The sequence below is a fragment of the Carettochelys insculpta genome, chromosome 15, assembly GCF_033958435.1.
Source record: "Carettochelys insculpta isolate YL-2023 chromosome 15, ASM3395843v1, whole genome shotgun sequence".
Lineage (NCBI taxonomy): Eukaryota > Metazoa > Chordata > Testudines > Carettochelyidae > Carettochelys > Carettochelys insculpta.
The window spans coordinates 32,787,379-32,803,102 of NC_134151.1; the positions used below are offsets into that span (position 1 = coordinate 32,787,379).

General features: G+C 55.0%; 1 protein-coding gene across 4 annotated transcripts in view; it reads right to left on the minus strand.

The window, feature by feature from the left end:
* Nucleotides 1–1,732: 1,732 nt before the first annotated feature.
* ANXA6 (annexin A6) overlaps nucleotides 1,733–15,724 on the minus strand; it is a 67,685-nt gene continuing 53,693 nt past the window's right edge. For all 4 annotated transcript variants that reach the window (XM_075010169.1, XM_075010171.1, XM_075010168.1 and 1 more), the window contains 5 exons: nucleotides 6,179–6,272; nucleotides 5,607–5,702; nucleotides 4,180–4,238; nucleotides 3,227–3,349; nucleotides 1,733–2,115 (listed from right to left, as the gene is read on the minus strand). In XM_075010169.1, coding sequence (XP_074866270.1) covers nucleotides 2,056–2,115; nucleotides 3,227–3,349; nucleotides 4,180–4,238; nucleotides 5,607–5,702; nucleotides 6,179–6,272 — 432 coding nt within the window. In that variant the 3' untranslated portion in view covers nucleotides 1,733–2,055. The remainder of the gene's footprint in view (nucleotides 2,116–3,226; nucleotides 3,350–4,179; nucleotides 4,239–5,606; nucleotides 5,703–6,178; nucleotides 6,273–15,724) is intronic.

A 15,724-nucleotide genomic window follows, 5' to 3' on the forward strand; every position in this document is an offset into this window, starting at 1 on the left:
ACCACCCATCTAGGTAATGCATTCCAGTGCTTCACCACCTCCTGGTGAAGTAGTTTTTCCCTAATATCCAACCTACACCTCTCACTCTTTAACTTCGGACCATTGTTCCTTGTTCTGCTGTCTGACCCCACTGGGAATAGTTTCTCACCCTCCTCTTTAGAGCTCCCCTAAATGAGCCTCTGATGGTGTGGTTGATGTGGTTAGGTCCTATGACTGTGTCACCAGGGTACATGTGTGGACAGAGCTGGCAATGGGGTTTGTTGCAGGGGTTGGTTCCCGGATTAGGGTTTCTGTTGCAGGGTGTGTACTTGGTGCTATTTGTTCCAAGTTGTAGGGCCGTCTGTAAGAGAGGACCGGCCTACCTCCCAAGGTCGGCAAGAACAAGTGATCATCATCTAGGAGAGGCAGTAGATCCTCGATAGTTGTTGGCAGGGCTTTTGTCCTGCTAGAACACCACAGAACAGCATTCTGAAACCATGTTTCTTGGCTCCACCATTTCAGAAGACAACTGGGTGGCTCTAGGGCAGCTGCATTGTCCAATGCACACAGTGAGGTGTGATGAACACGGCTCAGAATAGCCACGCATGTCGGGCACCTCTCTACGCAGATGCCCTACCGCTTGGCTGGACAAGCGTGGCAGCAGTGAAGGAGATGGCCCACCCCTGTTTCCCTGGCGTGGTTTTTGCAGCTCTAGCCGGGAGCTGTGTGACTTCTTCAGCCCCGGTGCAGCTCCAGCCAGGAGCCATGCAATTCCTGCTGCCCGAAGCTGCCCCAGCAGCTGTGACCTGGCACAGTGTGTGCTGCGCCTCAGCCAGGCTCAGCCTTGGGGCTTGGCACGGCACCTGGTCAGCCCAGGAGGCCAGGTTCAGCCCCGGAGGCCCAGTGTGACACATTCATCCTTGGCTCCATCAGTGGGTCTGGTGAGTTGGGTTGAATTACAGCAGTGGGGTGGGCTGGGGGTGCCTGGTTCTGGGGAAAGGCATTGATTTAGAACTGGGAGGAGGACTGGGGGAGCCTGATTTTGGGGTCCTGGCTCTGGAGGAGGGTGAGGGCATTCATTTAGAGCAGGGAGGGAGAGGTGGGGGTGCAGGGAGTGGTTAAGCCCAGGGACAGTTTGGGGCTGTGGGGGGGTTAAGCCTGTGGGCAGTTTGGGGCTGCAGGGGGGGGAGGTTATGCCTGGAGTGTGGGTGGTTTAGGGCTTGAGTTCCAGCACCTTTTTTTCTCGAAGAAGAAAAGCCCTGGTTGTTGGAGAGGGTTGGGGCTGTAGGAAATAGCCAGTGATGTTCTGTTGCTTTTGTTGTTGGGTCTGTCCAACAGTAGATGACTTATGTGTTCACTGCCAGTGAATAAACAACAGGTTTCATTAACCAACCTCTTCCCAGGTCAGACAAATCCTGGACTGGATTTCTGTTTCCATTTGGCGTGAACTTGGTCCCAGGATGCAGGAAACTCCTGGTAGTTCCATATCTTGGCATTTAACCCTGAAGTTCCTTGATGGCTTTTGCATGTGTCCTTCCTGCTATTTCCCCTGGGTACTGTGTTTCCCACTCCAGCAGAAAGAACACCGCTTTCCCACAGAACATATTACAGTAATGAAAGGGGCACCGCATGGGGCAGCCAATAAGATCATCTACAGGACTAAGAGGCACCTCAGCCCTACACAAGGCAGCTGAGAAGATGGGCTCTCTCACACAAGGGTCTTGCAATAAGCAAACCGGAGCCCTTCCACGGTCAGCAACATTAAGGTTTTATTTTGGTGGCTTAGACACTTCCTATATCACAGTAACGTCTTGGGTTAGTGACACATTTGGACACGAGTCATCTTGCACCAGTTCAGAGAATACTCCCCCTCCCCTGGCACTCCCTCCCATAAAGCCCCAGCCAGCTGGTCTCCACTGCTTGCAATGTTATGGTCTTCCGCGGTGAGTAGTTCTAGCACAAGGTGAATCTTCTTCCAAGTGGAACTGGACATTCCTCCAAAGCCCCTAGAAGCTACAGTGACAGGCTGCGTGTACGTGACGGCTCAGACCCAGGGACGGGCTTTTGCAGGGCGACTCAGTCGTCCCCTCCGCAGACGGCCAGCAGCGCTTTGCAGTAATCGCCGGAGGTGTCCTTCTGCAAGCAGGAAACAGCCGCCAGAGAGAAACGAGAAGCCACAATGCATCTGTGATCTCTGCCTGAGCAAATCAGTCTCATGCTCTGGGAAGGAGGAGACTCCTGTGTCAGCGCAATAAAGGGATCACCACGTGGCCCTGACAGCACTTTCCTCTCCTCCAGTCCCAGGCACGCTAGCAGTGATCAGCACTAGCGGTGCCCAGACATTAAGGGGCTCTTCGAAATACCTGGAATAACTTGGTGCTCTGGCCATCCCAGCAGGATGTACAGAGCAAGGAGTTAAATACCACAGTCCTCCAGCCCAGGCCATGGCAGCACAACAACAGCCAACGGAAACGTAAACATCTCAGCATCATGACTCCCCTGATTTTGGGTGCTCTGCTGCCCCGCCCGTAGGTGCTGGCGAGCTCCGTAAATGCAGCAGTCTCCGGATGGTTAGCAGCAGCTCCCGGGTTCAGCCCGCCGGATCTGCCTTTCTGAGGCAGCCCAATCCCTGCACTTGGCAGCCAAGCGCACTCTCTTTGTGCAGTGAGACTCTCATGGCTAACAGCTCACACCACTCCCTTTCCTCTGGGCACGTGTGATGTCCCTGTGTTTGAACTGCCTCCTGGCTCCTTCAGCCACATCCTGAAGATCTGATACCCAGGGACTTCCCTGCCTGGGACCTTTACAGTCGCAACGGACAACGTGCTGGTTACCATCCAGCAGGGCACAAACCTGTGCTCCTTTGGCAGGTGGACTAGGTGGCTACACAACGCCAGCCTGTCGAAAGCACCCAGCAGGCCCCACGGTGACTCTACAGGCCAGTGGTTCACAAGAGCCCAGGATACTTCCCTGCAGTCAACTTGAGAGACAAAGGCCCAGCTAAGAGGCATGTCTTTAAATCGATGGTGGGCAACCTGCAGGCTGCACATGGCCTACCGGGGCTCCAGCTGAAGGCTGCTGGCTTTCCCTGGCTGCTGTGGCCCACTGAGGTGAAGAAGGGCCACTCAAGCGGCCCCCTCAGTATTCATGGTGGCCCATCACTGCTTTAAAGCCAGACCTTGCCTTGGTCCATGGTACGGCGAGCGCCCAGGGGAACATGAGCAGAAAGTTCCCACCCCCTCCTCACCTCAATCATGTGGTGGAGGGACTTCTCATGCATCTCCTTGAACACACGCCGGATGTTCAGCAGGTCAGTCTCGCTCCTGGAAATCATGATCCTGGTCAGGGTTCTCTCATCGGTGCCGAGGCCCTAGCAACATGGGGGAGAAAATACAATAACCAATACAGGCAGGGCAGGGGAGTCGGGGGAGAGGTGTCCCCCCTCATCATTCCTCCCGGCTGATGCATGATACAAGTTACCCAAATCTGAATGCTGGGGTGGCCAACCCGCAACTCCCAAGCCACATGCAGCTCTTTGAGCAATTAAATGCAGCTCCTGCTTGGAGCCCTGCACCAGGGGAGCCATCAGCTGCCCTGCATGCGCGCCCCAGTGCTTGGTGGAGAAGCACATAGCGGAAGCAGCAATGGCAGCTCTGATGAGTCACCGGCATCGAGTTTGAGCAGGGGGCTGGGGGCGTCTGGCTCTGGGGGAGGGCATTAAGCCACATATTATACATTTATTTTGATCCCTCTATCTACCTTTCTATCCACCTATCTATCTATAGAGAGAGATCGATCAAAATAATTGTATAATACATGGTGGCTCTTTGCACTCAATCCACACGGCTCTTCAATGGCTATTAGCCAGGCTGGGTGGGAATGGTGTCACTGGCCTCCAGTTGTCAGAGGCTGGAAACGGACAACAGGGGATGGATCACATGATGATTCCCTGTTCTGTTCACGCCCTCTGGGGAACCTGGCACTGGTCACTGTTGGAAGACAGGACACTGGGCTAGATGGACCTTTGGGCTGACCCAGTGTGGCTGTTCTTATGGCTCTCAGTCCCTACCTGGTTGGCCTCCCCTGCTCTATGCTCAGGGAAGAGGCAGCAGCGCACTGTTCTCAGACACAGAGCCCCAAACAGGCTGAAAAATGGGAACCAGGCTGCCAAGGGAACCCCAGCCAGTGCCTCTGTTTTACCTTCATGGAGTCGTAGAGCTTGTCAGCAAAGAACGCCGGCTTGTCCTTGACACTGCGCACTGCAAGCAGAGCGAGGAGAGAGACAGCCTGGAAACTTTGCCAAGGACCATCAGTAACCAGCCCTGCCGCACACCCAGCAATAGTGGTACAGCTCTGGGATACCTAGTGGGCCTGGCACAATGCAGCTGCTCTCACGGCTTTGGCCTTGGGACTGCTGTTTGCTCTCCCACTGGGAATTTCCGAGAGCAGCCACCTTGAGCCACCTGGGGGACACCTGGTCCTACTCAAATCAGTGGCAAAACTCCCCTGGACTTCAGCAGGGCCAGAGTATCACAGCCTCAGATCATTAAGGGTCCCCCCTTCCAGGCAGGTAATTAGCAGGCTCTGAATTATCCAGCTGCCTCATCTCCACTGAAGGGAGAAGATGGAGTAGAAACAATCACAGATTTTCTTTTCTTCTCCCAGGTATTGTTCTGATCATGGTTTTCATCCAGCAAACAGGAGAGAAGAGAAGAGAACTTCCCAGATCCCATCACATTAGGTAAATAATGCACCCCCTTCCTATCCACGGGCCTTGCCCCTTTCCCACTGCAGTCCCCTGAGCCTACAGAACAGCACCAGGCAGTCGCTATGGCCCAATCCAGCAGAACACTGACAGCAGGGGAATGTGAGCAGCTCCACACACACCGACAGGATGTTCCTTGCCTACATTTTGCAAAGGGGGCAGAATATTGACGCCAACTATCAGATAAACCGACCCAGTGCTCTGGTCCCACTGGATTAGGTTCAGGAAGAGAAGAGACACCTCCATGGCAGCCCTAGGAAGGGTGGCACCCACGACTGATTGCTGGCCTACCGTGGATGGTGAGTCACAGGACCGAGGAGAGGAATCCCCTGCATGGGCAATGATGGAGAGAGCCAGAGGGCTATGCACCAGCAGATGCAGTAGGGTCGCAACAGTCGTGAGGGTTCGGTTTCGAGAACCCTCGCAAATATCATTTTATCCCATTTGACCCCAGCTGGGGAAGCAGAACTCGGCGGGCTCCTGGCCAGCTCTGGGCAGCAGCAGGGGCAGGAGAAGCCTGGCAGCGGGACCCTGGGGAGTCGGTCGCTGGCCGGGCTGTGCCCCTGGCTGAAGGCAGGTTTGGGCACCCTGGTCTACACAGGCCAGGCCGGGGCTGGCAGCCGCCGCTGTGGTGTGGGCCGTGTTGATGCTACCGGAGCTGCTGGATGACGGCCAGCAGGGGGCTTCGGTGGACCAAGGACCGAGGGGCTGGGTGAGATGCCTTCCTCTGCTGGTACCACACAGGGGACTCTGGCGTCCGCAAACAACTGAATTTGCACAGGTTAAACTTGCCAAAATCATGACCTCTCTGTACTGCACACGGCTGAACCCTGGGCCACTGAGCACCCAGCGGGGAACTGACCTATGGCCACAAAGGCGTCCCGTACGTCTCCAGACATGTGCTTTCGGATGGTGTGTGCCACGTCATGGTTGGTCATTTTAATGAACTCTTGGAACACTAAGGACCAAAGGAGAAGGAGCAAGTCACAAGACAGAGCAAAGGAAGCCCCCATCCTCCCAGTGCCAACGCTGCTCTACGTTCTGCTGCTGGGCAAACCAGCCTCTAGGTGACCCCCAGAGTCAGGGGGGAGCAGGGTACAAAGCCAACTATGTGTCTCCTCTGGGCCCTACCCCTGTCTCCTCGCCGCCTGACCAAATATCAAGCCCTCTAGTCTGGGTTTGGAAAGGCAAAGCAGGTGCCTGAAGGGACCGGGAGAACATTGCAAATGGGTATTTCCTTGGGCAGAAGTAGTTGGCAACCTGAACCCAGACCTTGAGGTGGGGGCCTGCCATTCTTCCCCTCGGACACCTTATCAGTACTGCATCACCGGACACTGGGGTGAGGCCGACACATGCTCATGCTTCCGGGAAGCAGCAATGTGGGTATTTGCACCTAGTTTCAGGGCCAGCTACTGGGGATTCATGGGCTCCTACCTCTCCGGAGATGGGGGTAGCTCCTGGTGCACAAAATGCTCAAGAAATGGGTTTCCAGGGACGTGGAGTCACCGCTGGAAACATCAGAGAGTTTCTGCAAAACCAAGCAAGAGTGAAGGGGAGAGGAGATGGGGGGCTGCTACACACACATTTCTTCTGGGGGGAGTTTACTGCAAAATTTATCAGCCGAAGAAGCTTCACAGCAAGAAAAAAGCTTCTTTGACAAAGCTGCGGTTTTTCCACAAAATAATTCACTTCTCTTGAAAATACTGGAATTAGCACTGGAAAGCAGGGAAACCCAGAAGCTGCAACACTGTGGTTTTTCAGCAAAAATCTGAAAAATTGCAACACAGGATTTTCTCTTTTCTTTTTCTGGAAAGCCATGAACAGGGAAAGTTAATTATTTCCCAACCAGCTTGACTGTCTAGCTTTGATTCTCCTCCAGGGGGCTGGACTTGACTTCCTGAGGTCCCGTCCAGCCCTGCGCTTCTGAGATCACATGTTTTACTCAGCACTTGCCTACACACAAAAGCTGTAATGCTTCAACATTCCCAGTGTAGTGAAAGATGCACACACATTGAGCATGTGTGTGTGTACTGGTGCCAAGGAGCCTTGCTCCTCTAGGAAGTAGAAAGAGGCTGGACTGACATAAAGCACTTTTAACCTGGTAGAATCCACCCATGGGATCGCACAGCTTGAACTGTTTATAAGAAAGTCACACCCCACACAGACATAGTTTAATCTGTCTAGAAACTGCGCAGGCCTGAGCACCTACAGCCAGCATGACCCCTGTTAGCGAGCACTCTGAGCAGTTGTGTGGTCCTGAATGGGCTGTATGCAGCTGGAACGCCCCAGCTGCGCGTTGTGTGCCAGGTCGTGCTGCATGCAGGGTGCCATTTTCAGAGCCATTTTCAGAGCTGGCGTGCTGGTCTGGCTCTGTGCTCCTGAAACACGCTGGCACATCCAGCTCCTGTTCTATGACCGTCTCTTCTCTCAGCCCAGGGGCCTGGACCACTGCAGTCTGTGGGAGTTTTGGCCTGGACCTTGTCAAGCCAGGACTTAAAAACCTCTAGGGATGGAGAATCCACCACCTCTGTAGGCAACACATTCCAGGGCTTCACCACCTCCTGGTGAAGTAGTTTTTCCTAACATCTAACCTACACCTCTCCCTCTTCAACTTGAGACCATTGCTCCTTGTTCTGCCATCTGACACCACTGAGAACAGTTTCTCACCCTCCTCTTTAGAGCTCCCCTTCAGGAAGTTGAAGGCTGCTATTAAATCACCCCTCAGTCTTCTCTTCTGTAAACTAAACAAGCCCAAATCCCTCAGCCTCTCCTCATAGGTCTTGTGCTCCAGGCCCTAAATCATTTTTGTTGCCCTCCACTGAACCTGCTCCAGCAAATCCACATCCTTTTTATACTGGGGGGCCAAAACTGGACACAATATTCCAGATGTGGCCTCACCAGTGCTGAATAGAGGGGAAAGAGAAGTTACTCACCGTAGTAACGATGGTTCTTCGAGATGTGTCCCTGTGGGTGCTCCACATTAGGTGTCGGGCTCGCCCCGGCGCCGCAGATCGGAATTTTTCCAGCAGTTTCTGCCGGACTGCGCATGCGCCGGTGCGCGCCGCTCCCTTGCGTGCTCCCGGCCACGTGCGCGATCCAGTCCCCGCAAGTTCCTTGACCAACCGCCTTGGATGCTCCTGAAAAACACTAAGCAGAGATCCGAAGCGGGGAGGATGGGCGGGTGGTGGAGCACCCACGGGGACACATCTCGAAGAACCATCGTTACTACGGTGAGTAACTTCTCTTTCTTCCTCGAGTGTCCCCGTGGGTGCTCCACGATAGGTGACTACCCAGCAGTAACCCAAGATAGGAGGTGGGTAATCGGTTTATGTGCAGCTTGCCCCCGAGAGGACTGCTGTCGAGAGGCGGGTATCCTCTTGGAATACCCGGTGTAGGGCATAATGCTTGGTGAAGATGTCATAGGATGACCAGGTCGCCGCTCTGCAGATGTCTTTTAGCGCGATGCCCTTGAAAAAGGCTGTTGATGCCGCCACCGCCCTGGTGGAGTGAGCCCTAGGCGGGGCCAGTAAAGGAGTTTTTCGAAGTTCGTAGCACATCATTATGCAGGACACAATGTGCTTCGAGATTCTCTGTGAAGAGAGACCCTCTCCTTTTGACCTGGGAGCGAGAGAGACTAGGAGTCTGTCCATTTTCCAGAAGGACTTAGTCCTGTCTATGTAGAAGGCCAACGCCCTCCTCACGTCCAGGAGGTGCAGGCGTGCCTCCTTGCTGGAGCTATGAGGCTTCGGGCGAAACGAGGGTAAAACTATAGGTTCAGTGAGATGGAACTCTGAAGAAACTTTCGGAACGAAGGCTGGGTGCAGCCGTAAGGTTACCACCTCCTTTGAGAATACTGTGCAGGGCGGCGTTGCCATAACTGCTGCGAGCTCACTGACCCTGCGAGCTGACGTGATTGCAAGAAGGTTGTCTTTATCGTAAGGAGACGGAGGGAAACTGTGGCTAAGGGTTAAAACGGTGGTCCCGTTAGCGTGCTGAGCACCAGGTCCAAGCTCCCCGATGGTGGAAGCGGTTTCCGAGGAGGGTACAAGTTTACCAGCCCCTTCAGGAACCTGGTAACAATAGGATGGGCAAACACCGTGGGCCCTTCCTCTTCATGCCGAAACGCCGATATAGCGGCGAGATGGACCTTCAACGAGGAGAGGGAGAGCCCGCCTCTCTTGAGGTCCAGTAAGTACTCTAGTATTACAGGTATAGGCACCTCAAGGGGAGCTAACTGCTTGGTGGAACACCATGCAGTGTATCGAGTCCATTTGTGCTTGTAGGTCTTCCTGGTGGAGATCCTTCGGCTACTTTCCAGGACTTGTTGTACTCCCTCCGTACATGTACTTTCTAGGGAGCTGAGCCATGAATTAATCATGCTTGGAGGCGCAGGCCTCAGCGGTGTGGATGCACTATGGACCCCTGGGCCTGCGTGAGTAGGTCCGGCGCCACTGGAAGGGGAAGCGGTGGACGATCTGACATGCGCAGAAGCAAGGGGAACCATTGCTGTCGATCCCATGTTGGGACCACTAGGATCATGTGGGCTCTCTCCCTCCTGGCTTTCTGCAGGACCTTGTGGATGAGCACTGTGGGGGGAAATGCGTAAAGCAGGGGGCCCTTCCACGGAATCGCGAATGCGTCCCCCAAGGACCCCCGCCCCAGTCCTGCCCTGGAGCAGTATTGGGGGCACTTCTTGTTGTGTTGAGTGGCAAACAGGTCTATCTGGGGAAATCCCCATGCATGAAAGATCGGTCGTAGCAGATCGGAGTGGATCTGCCACTCGTGTGTGAGTGTGAAGCGCCTGCTCAGCTGGTCTGCCTTCACATTGTGAGCGCCTGGTAAGTACGAGGCTTTCAACGTTATATTGTTGGCGATGCACCAGTTCCACAGGTGGACTGCTTCCGCACATAAGGCACGGGACCGAGCTCCTCCTTGTCGATTTATATAAAACATGGTGGAGGTATTGTCTGTATTGATCCCGACTACCTTGCCTTGTATGTGGTCTCGAAAGTGTTTGCAGGCGTTGAACACTGCTCTGAGCTCCAGTATATTTATATGCAGTGACTGTTCCGTAGGGGACCACAGTCCTTGCATCACCTTTTCACCAATGTGTGCTCCCCACCCTATGTGGGAGGCGTCAGTGGTGAGAAAAATACAGATTTGTGGTTGGTGAAAGGGTACCACTGTTAGCATGTTCTTCGGGTTTACCCACCATTGCAGGGATCTGCGCACCTCTGTCGTGGGCGACACCACCCTGCGGACGGTGTGGGACGCCGGCTTGTAGACGCTCGCCAGCCAATGTTGCTGGTCGCACATATGCAATCTGGCGTTCTGTACCACGAACGTTGCTGCTGCCATATGGCCGAGCAGCTGCAAGCACGTTAAAACCGGCACCGTGGGGCTGTATGTAATGACTTGTACCAGGGAACAGATGGTGCGAAAGCGAGCGTCGGGTAGATAAACCCTTGCTGTGATAGAATTTATGCGTGCCCCTATGAACTCTATGTCCTGTGTGAGGTCGATCTTTGACTTCGCAAGGTTGATGACCAGGCCCAGCGAAGAAAACGTGTTTGCTGTTACGCGTATCATGCGTAGACCTCTGCCTTCGAGGCCCCTTTCAGTAGGCAGTCGTCCAGATATGGGAATATAAATACCCCCTGTCTGTGCAGGCTGGCTGACACCACTGCCAGGGTCTTGGTAAAGACTCTGGGGGCCGAGGAGAGGTCGAACGGCAGAACCTTGTATTGGAAATGTTCTTTGCCGACCACAAAGCAGAGAAAACATCTGTGAGCCGGGTGGATTGTTATATGAAAATACGCATCTTGTAAGTCGAGGGCTGCAAACCAATCTCCATCGTCCAGTGCCGTGAGTATAGAGGCGACTGTGATCATCCGAAAGCGTTGCTTGCACAAGTACCGGTTGAGGCCTCGAAGATCTAAGATGGGCCTCCAGCCTCCTGTTTTCTTCTCTGTGAGGAAGTATCGTGAATAAAACCCTTTCTCCTGGAGTCGCTCCGGCACTCTTTCCACCGCCCCTATAAGCATCAGGTGGTCCACCCCGTGCTTGAGTTTCGCCTCATGGGAGGCATCCCTGAGATGAGGCCTGGGCAGAGGTCTTGGCGGTGGGAGCGACTGAAAGGGGATCACGTAACCCGTGGCTATGATCTCCAGTACCCATTTGTCTGTGGTGATCTTTTGCCATTGTGAGTGGAACGGTCGGAGGCAATGATGGAACATTAATTGTGGATGACATTGCGCGATGGTAGTAATAGTGCAGCCCTCGACCTGTCCGTCAAACTTGTTGCCTTTGGGCCTGCCCCGAGGATGCACGGCCTTGTTGGGAACGTTGCCTAGGAGTTCTATGCTGTTGTTGCTGTTGATGCCGCCCTTGGTCGTAGCCCCGTTGGTACTGAGCACGCTGAGGTTGGTACGGGTATCGCCTTTGTTGAGGGTAATACTTTTTCTTTCTGTATGGAGGGGTATAAATACCCAGGGTTCTAAGAGCAGCTCTTGAGTCTTTACTGGAATGAAGGACCGAATCAGCTGACTCTGCAAACAACTTCTGCGTGTCGAAAGGGAGATGGACAATTTTTGCCTGCAGATCCCTCGGGATACCCGATGTCTGGAGCCAGGATTCCCTGGGCATGACCACTGCCGTAGCCGTTGAGCGTGCCGCCGTGTCCGCTACGTCCAGGGCGATCTGGACTCCTGTCCTTGAAGCTGCATAGCCCTCTTGCACGATGGCCTTCAGCACCGGCTTCTTATCTTCTGGAAGTGAATCCATGAGAGAAGTAAGCCTGGAGTAATTGTCAAAATCGTGGTTCGCTAGATGTGCTGCATAATTAGCCACTCAGCAGCAGGGTGGAGGAGGAGTATACCTTTCTGCCAAACAGCTCTAGCTTCTTGGCATCTCTATCCGTTCCCCCCGCTTTGTACTGGGAAGTCTTCGATCTCTGCTGAGACGATTCTACCACCAGAGAATTTGGTTGTGGGTGACTGAACAGGAACTCCATGCCCTTCGCCGGGACAAAGTATTTCTTATCCGCCCTCTTGTTTATAGCTGGAGCGGAAGCCAGGGTCGGCCATATGGTGGTAGCAGACTCCATGATTGCTTCGTCGAGCGGGATAGCGATTTTGGACGAGGCCGGAGGCCTCAGGTTTTTGAGGAGCCTGTGGTGCTTCTCCTGCACCTCTGCTGTTTGGATGCCTTGCGTGAAAGCCACCCTTTTAAACAGCTCCTGAAACTGTTTGAGGTCGTCCGGGGGGGAAACATCCCTGGGGGCCGTAGCGTCGTCGGGGGAGGACAAGGAGGAACCACTAGGGTAGACCTCCCTTGAACTCTCAGGGTCCTGCTGTCGGTGGTACTCCCTCTCACTAGAGGCTTGCGAGGGAAAATCTCAGGGTTCCAAAATCAACTCCCCCTGAGACAGCTGTGTTTCCGTCCCCGTCCGTGAGTGCCCACGGGGGTACTGGGCGGTCGAGGGGGACCTGCCCCTGGGTGTATGCCTGTGGTGTCTATGCCCAGCGTGATAAGGACGACCGTGGCAGCATGGGCACGGTTCCTGGGATGGAGACCTGGACCACTCTCGAGGTGTATACCCCCTATGTCTGGGGGAGCGAGATCGTCTGGATGACTGAGACAATGGTGAAACTGGTTGGTGGTAGTACTCCAGGGGGTCAAATCCCAGAAAGGGCGAGGGTGGCCCGAGCCATGGTGATGCTGGTTGGAGGAACGGAGAACGAGGCTCTGGGTAGGCTGGGGGAGACCCATGTCTCCTGGTTGGTGTTCGCAGCATAAGGGGAGGACTTGTTGAGAGCAGCCCTGAAGCCCTGTCCAGAGAAGGGCTGCGGTGCCGGGTTTTCACTGCTGCCTTTCCCCTCCCCTGCGGGGCTGGCTCCGCCCCTTCCCGTGCTGGGGATCTCGGCCCCGCTGTCGTCGCCGCGCTTGGCACTCTTATCTGTGGTGCCACGCGGGTGGTCTCCTCCGGTGCCTGCAGGCTGCGTGCCTGTTGGCCCTGCACCATTGGTGCCGCGGGGGTCTGTGCCACTTGCGGTGGTGCTGCTGGTTCCGGCGCTTGCCTGGCCGCCGCTCTGAACGCTGCGCGGGCCGGCTACTTAGTAATCGGAGGCTCAGCCTCTGCCATGTGCGCTGCGCTGCCACTTGTTTGTGACTGCGGCTGGGGGCTGTGTGCTATGCCCGTCCCGCCCGCTGTGGCCGCCGGCAGGGATCGGGCTGGAGAGAGCTTCCTCTGCTTCTGCACCGAGGGGGTGAGGGACACTGCCTTCCTTTTATGGAGCCCTGTGGGTCCCTCCGGTTGAGGCCTCTCCGGCACGTCTGGCTGGAGGGCCTTATCAAACAGCAGCATTTTCAGCCACATTTCTCTATCCCTTCTGGCTCTGGCCGTGAGCTTTGCACAAAAGGAGCATTTCTGGGTGACGTGTGATTCCCCCAGGCACCTAATACATTGACTGTGTCCATCAGAGGCCGGCATAGCTTCGCGGCACGACTCACACTTCTTGAATCCTGAAGAGGACATTGCGGTGAGTCTTTGAGCTGTTAATAGGGTACTTAGCACCTTCTCTGTGCCTGTTCCCCTCTCACGGACCCCAGCCTGCCGCGGCAGGAGGCCTACTGGCCTTCACGTCCCCGGGTTGCCTCCTCTCCTCCTTCTCGTTTACTAAGACTTTCTACTTATGTATATATATATATTTTTTTTTTTTTGCAATAAAGAAACAATCTAAGAACTCTGAAAAGAAACTCTAAAAACTCTGAAAACTCTAAATACGCTGACTCTGGCCGCAGCCTGAGCGGATTCCGTCTGCAGCTGATGGCGGTTAAGAAGGAACTGGTGGGGACCGGATCGCGCACGTGGCTGGGAGCGTGCAAGGGAGTGGTGCAGACTGGCGCATGTGCAGTCCGGCAGAAACTTCTGGAAAGATCCGATCTGCGGCGCCGGGGTGAGCCCGACACCTATTGTGGAGCACCCACGGGGACACTCGAGGAAGAACAACCACTTCTCTAGATCTGCTCGAAATGCTCCTCCTAATGCACCCCAGTATGCCGTTAGCCCTCTTGGCTACAAGGGCACACTGTTTACTCATATCCAGCCTTTCATCCACCATAACCCCTAGGTCCCTTTCCATCGTACTGCTGCTGAGCCAGTCGGTCCCCAGCCTGTAACAATGTTTGGGATTCTTCCGCCCTAGGTGCAGGACTCTGCACTTCTCCTTGTTGAACCACATCAGAGTTCTTTTGGCCCAGTCCTCCAATTTATCTAGGTCCCTCTGGATCCTCTCTCTACCCTCCTATGTACCTACCTGTCCCACAGTCCTCCTTGAGGCTGGGCCAGACTCTGCCGCAGCAGGGCTAGCACACAGTCAGCAGAGCCCCCTTGCACACTGAGAGGCTTCTTAGTCTGCTTGGGGCAGCAATGGGCAACCTAGGCTAGGGAGTGACCCTCCTCTGTCTCCGTGGGCCACAAGATTGCCCTAAGCAAGGCGGTCTCCTGGCTTGGTAAGGTTTGCTCACCGCACCAGCATACCCAGCATCCCCGGGGAGCGCCGAGTGACCCGTAGCAGCGCTCTGATGGGTGGGAGAAGGAGCACACGGCTCTCACGGTCAATGTCGTGTGCAATCAGCACGCCCCTCCCTCCATGTGCCTGGGTTTTACGCGTGTGTCACTGCAGTATTACTGGGAGGGAAAACCTACAAGGGTGGAGCCCAGCGGAATCTGGCCATGCTGCACGTAGGCAGAGGTAAACCAAATGCCTTGTGGGCCTGCCCAGAACCCCAGGGGGCTGCGTGTGGCCCACAGGCCACTGGGTGGCCACCACTGGTCTGGGGTCTGCAGACACCTCTGTGGGCGGCTGGGAATGCAGACATAAAGCTTGCGCTGGTGTAAATGAGGAGTAATCCCGTGACAGACAATGGGGCTGCGTGGCACCGGGGTGAGCTTGGCCCAGGGGCATTGTTTCAGGGGAGCTGCGTCGGCACACAGAGCCCCGCCTGTGACTGTATTCCAGCCGGCAACGTGGAGGGAGGTGGAAGGTACAAGTGGAAGTCATAATGGAGAAGACAGACTTATAAAAAGCTCGGGGGGGGAGGCAGGACAAACCAAACTTGGGGGGGGGAGGGGGCTGCCCCTGCTTGGGCCCACAGTGCTGCCCCCTGGGATGTGACTTGGGACTGCCTTGGGAGGGACCCAGCCAGTACTCGCATTCCCAGGGCACCCACCTCTAGTCTTGTTGTCACTCAGGTTCCTATGGGGGGCGGGCGGGAGTGGAGGAGTTGGGCCATTGCCTAGGCTGCTCCCCAGACCCAGCGTACCCGGGCTCAGACCCAGAGCCCTCGTCACGCCTGCAGAATCCCCCAGCTGACTGCAAGGGAGAGCTGTGACAGCGGAAGCAGGTGGGATTTGGCCGGTGGGAACTTCTGGAGCGAGATGGAGCCTGGAGAACCCCGGTAGCCTGCAGCCTGGTCTGGGTGTGCAGTGGGTCGGCTTTTACTGCCCCCTCCCCCCCAACCCTCGTCCCCAGCACCGCAAACTACATACTAGCCACCGAGGGGCAGCCGTGTTAGTCTGTAGCATCACAAATAACGAGCAGTCCTGTGACCCCTTAGAGGCTAACAAATGTATTAGGTGACGAGCTTTGGTGGGTAAGACCCACTTCTTCCGATGAAAATGGAGCAGAAAAAACAGAATCCAGGGTTTATATAGCAGGGAGAGATGGGGGTAAGTTAAAATAAGGGGTTACCCTGGCACTTATAGGACCAGTTAATGAAGCAAATTAAGAGGAAAGTGTCTCATTCCTGGGAATATCAAAGGTGGGGAAATCTTATGCATTACAAGAGCAATTTTCCTACCTTTGATATTCCTGGGAACAAGACACATCCTATGTAACTGGTCCTCTGAGTGACAGGTCATTAACCCGTTTTCCCCTTCCCCACCCTCCCTGCTACCCAAACCCTGGATTCTGTTTT